At 61.5% G+C, this 6,865-nt stretch overlaps 1 protein-coding gene across 1 annotated transcript; it reads right to left on the reverse strand.

Annotated features, from left to right (window-relative positions):
* Nucleotides 1-2,760: 2,760 nt before the first annotated feature.
* LOC136479100 (uncharacterized) lies at nt 2,761-4,085 on the reverse strand. The gene is made up of 4 exons (XM_066477072.1): nt 4,011-4,085; nt 3,811-3,933; nt 3,366-3,496; nt 2,761-3,283 (listed from the first exon to the last, which is right to left on the reverse strand). Exons 1-4 carry the CDS (start codon nt 4,083-4,085, stop codon nt 2,761-2,763), a joined length of 852 nt encoding a protein of 283 aa, XP_066333169.1.
* Between the last annotated feature and the right edge of the window lie 2,780 nt (nt 4,086-6,865).

The following is a 6,865-nucleotide window of genomic DNA, read 5'->3' on the forward strand; positions in this document are numbered from 1 at the left end:
TCAAACCAAGAATTTACAACCGGTTGAAGAAGTTTGGCAAGAAATGGCTCGCCGAACTCCCATCGGCCATCTAGAGCCTAAGGAACACCCCAAGCCGAGCCACGGGGTTCACGCCTTTCTTCTTGGTCTATGGGGCCGAGGCCATCCTCCCCACTGACTTGGAATATGGTTCCCCAAGGCTACAGGCCTATAACGAATGAAGCAACCGCACCACCCGTGAGGACGCCCTCGACCAACTAGAGGAAGCCCGAGACGTCGCGCTGCTGCACTCGGCTAAATACCAGCAGACCCTACGGCGCTATCAAGCCCGGTGCGTCCCAGGCCGAGACTTGAAGGTAGGCGACCTGGTGTTGAGGCTAGCACAGAGCAACAAGGGCCGCCACAAGCTGACCCCGCCATGGGAAGGACCGTACATCATCGCCCAAGTGCTGAAGCCTAGAACCTACAAGCTAGCCAACGAAAAGGGCAAAATCATCACCAACGCTTGGAACATAGAACGGCTACGTCGCTTCTATCCTTAAAATTCCAAGCATTGTATATATTGTTTCTCGGAATACAACCGAAACCCATTTTTAGTTGTTCTACTTTTTTGAGAAATCCCCCGAGCCTATCGTTGGTCTCGGCAATACGATGACACTATAAGGGAGACTCGGCTCTGCCTCCGCACAACCGAATCTCCCTCGGGGGCAAGATGGGGGATTCCCCCTAAAGTCCCACGCACCGTTTTTAGTCATTTTTTCAAAAAAATTCCTACGCCAAACCCTCTAGCACGCTCTGACGAATCGGTTGCGGAAAACCCAAGGACCAAAAGCCTGACTCAGGGCCAGAAGGCCGGTTGAGTTGCGAGACAGCCTAACCCTCCGGGCTACGGCGCTCCCTCACCACCTTTCGCCCAGGGGACGGCTTAGGCTCCAAAGAGGTTTTTTGCAAAGAAATCTGATCAGAGACAACAAGAGGGCAGAGGCTCGGAAATACAAGACAAACGATTAAAGAAACACGAGTACTTTAAAAAGAAAGGCCTCGACAGCCACAAGCGTTACGATACAAATCTAATCCCTACTCTATTTATATGGCCACTTGGGCCCAGGTCAAGGCTCAGCACCTCCGGCATCGGCAGACGGTGGGGGAGGAACCACCTCCTCTTCAAACAACATTGCCAGCACGGTGCTAGGGCCTTCTGCCGCCTCCAACAGCTTCGTTACCACCTCGTCGGCCTCGTCGTCATCATCGGGCAAGACGTAGCCATCGCTGATGGCTTGAAGGTCGACACCAACGTAGTGCGAGACGATGATGGCCAGTGCACGCTTGACTCCCGCATGCAGCGCTCCTCGGAGCCGCTCACGCGCTTGACCGCTCAGCGCAATCAGACGGCTCCCAAGGGAGCTGCCTGACTGAACCCCCTCGACCGCCAGGGATTCACAGGCGGCGCAGGCGGCACTCTTCAGCGCCTCATGCTCCCCGATCTCAGTCTCGAGCACCATCTGCACCGCGCTGGAAGCCTCGGCTGCTCGGGTAACCTCCGCCTCTGACTCTGCACCACAGAAAACAGAACGGGGTTGAGCAAGGGGAAAAAACAGCCTCAACTAGGGGCGGAAGCCTACGGAACTCACCCTTGGCCTTCTGCTCCCAGCGTCGGGTCTCGACCTGACAGGCCTCGGCTTTCTCCTTCCAGCGCAGGGCCTCGGCCTGGGAAGCCTCGGCCTTCTCCTTCAGGCACTGGGCCTCGACCCGAGAAGCCTCAGCCGCCCTGGAAGCTTCACTCCCTAGCTCTGCGTCACACAAGGAAGTTAGGGAATGAACATAAGGAAAAGAAAATAAAACGAGGGGACTAGGACTCACCCTCGGTCGTCCCCCTCCAAACCATAGCCTCGGTTCGCGAGGCCTCAGCCGCTGCAAGGGCCTCATCCAAAGCGCCCTTCGTCAGCCGGTGCAAATTCTGTTCCACCCCTAGCTGCCCCGCGAGAGTCATGGTCGAGGCCGTAGCTTCAACGGCTCGAGCCCTGAAGGCATCCCGATCGCTGGCTGCGTGGCTGAGCTCCTCCTCCAACTCCTTGACCTGCGCTGCCAGAGGGGCGAGCTGCTTCTAGGCCGTGGCCGCCTCGACCTTCGCATCGGCACAACGAAGGCAGAGGTCCTCTACCTCTGCACTCCGTGCCAACAGGAGCTCGTTGGCGTCGGCAAGAAGGCCCTTCTGCCGCTGAAGCTGGTCCCAGATGTCCCTCTCCCGTTGGAGAAAGACCGACTTCCCAAGAGACCGGGTCTCGAGCTCCTGGGGGAAACAGAGCAGGGGTCAATCCCTACAAAGAAAACTCGAAAAAAGACCACCGCATGAGAAAAGAAAGCACGAACCTGGGTGACTCTAGGCAGATCGTTGGCCACCACGGACAGCGCCGTCCGTAATGATCGCTCCGCCACCTGGCAATACTGCTCGAACGTGTCCCAACGATCGCCCTCGGCCACGTCCTCAAGGGCAAACAGAGGTTTTGCCCCAGGGTCGTCCCGGCTTTGCCACAGGACACGCGGGTGATCCCACCCGCGAGGCTAGGGTCGTACTCGCGCAAGGGCCGAGCTTCCCTCGCCCAGAGTTGGAGCCGGCTGTTCCACGACACCGACCACCTCGGCGTCGGCCATCTCCGGCACCCGGGAAGTGTTGTCGGAGGAGATCAGAAGGACCTCCACCTCCCTGGCGCTCTCCCGCAACGGCGGTGGGCCTTGCACCAAGGGTGTCCCCAAGGCCTCCGCCGCCTTCATCTCCACCTCCTAGGCTGATAGCCCCGCCACGATCACATCAGCGTCGGTGGTCATGGGGGCTCCGGCATCCGCCGTCGTAGCCTCGGTGGTCCCGGGGGCTCCGGCCTCTGCCGTCGTGACCTCGGTGGCCCCGGGGGCTCCAGCTTCCGCCATCATGGCCTCGGCGATCGTAAGGGCTTCGGTGCCTGCCACAGCGGCCTCGAGGGTCCTAGGCGCCGCAGCCTCCGTCGCCCTGGCCCATGAAACCCCGGGGACCTCGGTCCCAGTGACCTCAGCGGCCAAGGGAACCTCGGCCACATCCGACCCACGGGCCTCGCCATCATAGGGCGGAGGCGCTGCCTCCCCCTCCTGTGTCAGGGCCGCCTCGGCAGCCCCTCCCTCGGTGGCCGACTCCTTTGGGTCGGCCCTCACCGACACCGCTCCACATTGTAAGGCGGCTTGCGCCTCCGCCACCCAGTGGGCGGTGGAGCTAGGGTTAACCTTGAGCGCTTTAAGGGGCACCAAGGTAGGCACCTCCGTAGGCCGCTTCCGGCTAAGGACAAGATGATCACAGGGTTAGCACAAAACAAAAGAACGAACAGAAGGCAATGCGACCCCACCAAAAATACACCTACCTCGAGCGGGGCGGCAACCGCTTCGCCACGGCGACCCTCGTCCGCAAAGGCGGTGGCGGGGGCAGTTGCATCGCCTCCGTGTCCATCGGCGCCGGTTGGTCCTCAACGGACCCCGGCGTCCCCTCGGTCCTCTGCAGGGGCAGTTGCATCACCTCCGCCACCACTTGTTCCACCGCCACCGCCAAGCCCACCGGACTGACGGCGCGTTTGCCCAACGCCCGCGCCTCGGGCGTGTCGGCCTCGGCCCCGGAGCGGGCAATTGCCAACCCCGAGTTCGCTTCTCCTCCTCCTCCCGGGAGTGCTGGACTGCTTGCCAACGCCCCAGGCACCACCTCCCCTACGTCAAGGAGATGGTCCAGGGGACCTCGCCCCACCTCGCCCTCGTCGTCCCCGTCCGAGGCCTCCGCCGACAGCGACGACGACGGGGATTCCTCCAACGGGAGACCATCCTTCCTTTGTTGACGGCGTCCTTCCTCTTTTTCTGTGCCTCGGCGTGCGCCCGGTTGATCGCCCGCTGCCTCGTGTCCTCGGGGACGGGCGGCGGAGAGGCGCGCACGTCCCTCATCCCCTGCAGGAACGGCGAACGCGCATGAGAAGTAAGGAGAAACGGAGGAGGCTCGGGGGCTACAGCGACGCATGACTTACCAGTGAGAGGAACCCCCGCGACGGTCGCATCGCGATTGGGGTCAAGTTGCCGCCCCTCAGCTTCGCCTCAACCATCTCCCCCACCCGACGAAGAATTTCCTCGTCGGAAAGGGCGGAGGAGGACATCCGGATGCCCTCAATGGGCTCACCCGGCCTCATCTCGAACAGCCGCTGCCGCCGAGCCATCAGCGGCAGCACCCTCCGGCGCTGGAAGGCAGCCACGACCATAGCCGCGGTAAGGCCATGGCCCCGTAGCCTCTCCAGCCCTCCAGAAGCGGCTGTAGCTTGGGCTGGTCGTCCCTCGGGGCGCCGTACTTCCACCTCTCTGGGCAGCTCCCCACAATCCGCCCAGTGTAGGGGGAAGTCCTTCGTCGTCGTTGCGAAGGTAGAACCAGCTCGTGTACCATCGGCGATTGGATGATACGAGCTGGGCCGGGATGTAGAGGTGCTGGCGGTCCTGGCGCACTTGGAGAGTGCAGCCGCCGGCCCTCGTCGCCTTCCTCATGCTCGACGTGCCCGTTGGCTTAGTGGTGTGCCCCACCCGGAAGAGATGGAGCCACAACTCCCAATGGGGAGCAATCCCCAAGTACCCCTCACAGACGGCAACGAAGATGGCCGCCTATGTGATGGAGTTGGGGTTGAAGTTGTGGAGCTCCACGCCATAGTAGTGCGGGAGAGCCCGCATGAACCGATCCGCCGGGACGCCGAGGCCACGCTCGTGAAAGGAGACGAAGCTCACGACGTAGCCATCGCGAGGCCTCGGCTCTGGCTCGCCGTACGGAGCAATCCACTCTGGCCTGTTGGGGTCCGTCACTGGACGAAAGAGTCCACCATCGATGAGCGACTCGAGCGTCTCCACGGTAACGTTGGAAGGATCCCAAGGGTCCGCCTCGATGACAACGATGTCGCCGGCCATGAGCACGGTGGAGAGATTGGAAGCGGCGGTGAGTTTTTCTCTCTCTCTCACTCTCTCGCTCTTTCTCGCTTTCTCCCTGGCTCGCTCTTCTCCCTTCTTCTTCCCGGCACCCACTGCTCTAGCGACGGCTTGATGGAGGCAGAGCTAACGTAGGCAAGGTAAGGTGAGGAGGGGCGAGACTCTTTGAGTATTTATGCAGGGAGGAAGGCGAAACGGACGGGCGATGAAATCGGGGAAGTTTCCCATGGTTCCGCCGCGATTAACCCCGATCCGATTTTACCGCCCACGCTCCCATCTTTTTCTCATTAATTGCGGGAACGGTTATGTCCCATCCACCACGTCGTGCCCGACTGCTGCAGCAGCAGGCGTCGTTCTGTCTCCCTAGAAAACCGCCTCAAAAGGCATGCCAGCCGTTGCCGAACCGACGGGGAAGATATTCCACCCGCCCTATTCCTTTCAGATGAAGGAACCGGGCTCTGATCCTATTACGGTCTAGGGGTTCGAAGGCTGGCCCCCCAGGGGTTTCGACAGCCGCCCAGGACAACAGAGTCAGGGACGACCATGGGCGAGCCCATACGGGGCCGAGGCCCAAGCAAGCGAAACGCTTGGGACACCCCAAGTCGTGTCCGAGATCGGCAGGGAGGTCTCCGAATGGGATCCCACCGTAGGGAGGCGCCGAGCCACCGAGGCCCAGCGAATGGCCTCGACACCCACTAGAGAAACCCTCCGGTACTCTTGGAGTGCGTCTCTGGACCGCTAGCCGTCCCCTAGTGAACGGGGCACGAGCCTCCACTCAGACTTACCCGATAACAGCTCACCGGAAGTGCCGACGCTCGTGCCCACTGAGGGTAGCCTGGCACATTCCACCCCTCCTTTCGAGCGAAAAGGAAGCGTGAGGGTCGTACAAAAAGCCAGGGGAACCCCTGACAGACCTCTTGCTCCGCACAGAGGCTAGGGGCTCTTCCTGCAAACTTTGCCAAGACCTCGCGACCCCGGCTCGCACTCAAGGGGGCCTCGGCAAAACAACCCCTCCTTTCGAGCAAAAAGGAAGCGCGAGGGTCGTACAAAAAGCCAGGGGAGCTCCCGACAGCCCTCTCGCTCTGGGCAGAGGCTAGGGAGCCCTTCCTGCAACCTTGCCGAGACCCCGTGACCTGGGCTCGCGCCCAAAGGGGCCTCGGCAAACAAGCCCTCACGCACGAGGGGCGTACAAAAAGACAGGGGAACTCCCGACGACCCTCTCGCTCCGTGCAGAGGCTAGGGGGCTCTTCCTGCAACCTTGCCGAGACCCAGCAGCTCTGGCTCGCACCCGAATGGCCTCGGCAAACAAACCCTCCATCCGAACGAAAAGGATATGTGAGAGTCGAACAAAAAAGCCAGGGGACCCCTGACCGCCGTCTTGCTCCAGGCGAAGGCTCGGGGGCTCCTCCTGCACCCAAGACAAATACAAACGATCTAAGCCCACGCTAGAAGTTTCGTTACGAATACGATAAAGGGCACCGAGCCCGTTATGGTCCAGGGGTTCGAAGGCTGGGCCCCCTGAGGTTTCGACAGCCGCCCTAGGGCAACGGAGTCAGGGACGACTTTGGGCGAGCCTACGAATGGCCGAGGCCTGAGCGAACAGTCGCTCGGGGCATCCCAAGTCGTGTCCGAGACCGGCAGGGAAGTCTCCGAATGGGATCCCACCGTAGAGAGGCGCCGAGCCACCGAGGCCCAGCGAACGGCCTCGGCACCCATTAGAGAAACCCTCCGGTACTCTTGGAGTGCGTCTCTAGACCGCTAGCTGTCCCCTAGCGAACGGGGCACGGGCCTCCACTCGGACTTACCCGATAACAGCTCATCGGAAGTGCCACCGCTCATGCCCACCGAGGGTAGCCTGGCACATTCCACCCCTCCTTCCGAGCGAAAAGGAAGCGTGAGGGCCATACAAAAAATTAGGGGC

The sequence above is a fragment of the Miscanthus floridulus genome, chromosome 9 (assembly GCF_019320115.1).
Source record: "Miscanthus floridulus cultivar M001 chromosome 9, ASM1932011v1, whole genome shotgun sequence".
Taxonomy (NCBI): domain Eukaryota; kingdom Viridiplantae; phylum Streptophyta; class Magnoliopsida; order Poales; family Poaceae; genus Miscanthus; species Miscanthus floridulus.

What these genes read in the sequence shown, in the direction of transcription:
- LOC136479100 (XM_066477072.1), bottom strand. Translation starts at nt 4,085, where the DNA reads ATGGTTGAGGCGAAGCTGAGGGGCGGCAACTTGACCCCAATCGCGATG. An exon ending in CCGTCAACAAAGGAAGGATG is followed by an intron (nt 3,497 to 3,810) that starts GTCTCCCGTTGG and finishes CTGCCCCTGCAG; the next exon opens with AGGACCGAGGGGACGCCGGG. An exon ending in CGGTTGCCGCCCCGCTCGAG is followed by an intron (nt 3,284 to 3,365) that starts GTAGGTGTATTT and finishes TCTTGTCCTTAG; the next exon opens with CCGGAAGCGGCCTACGGAGG.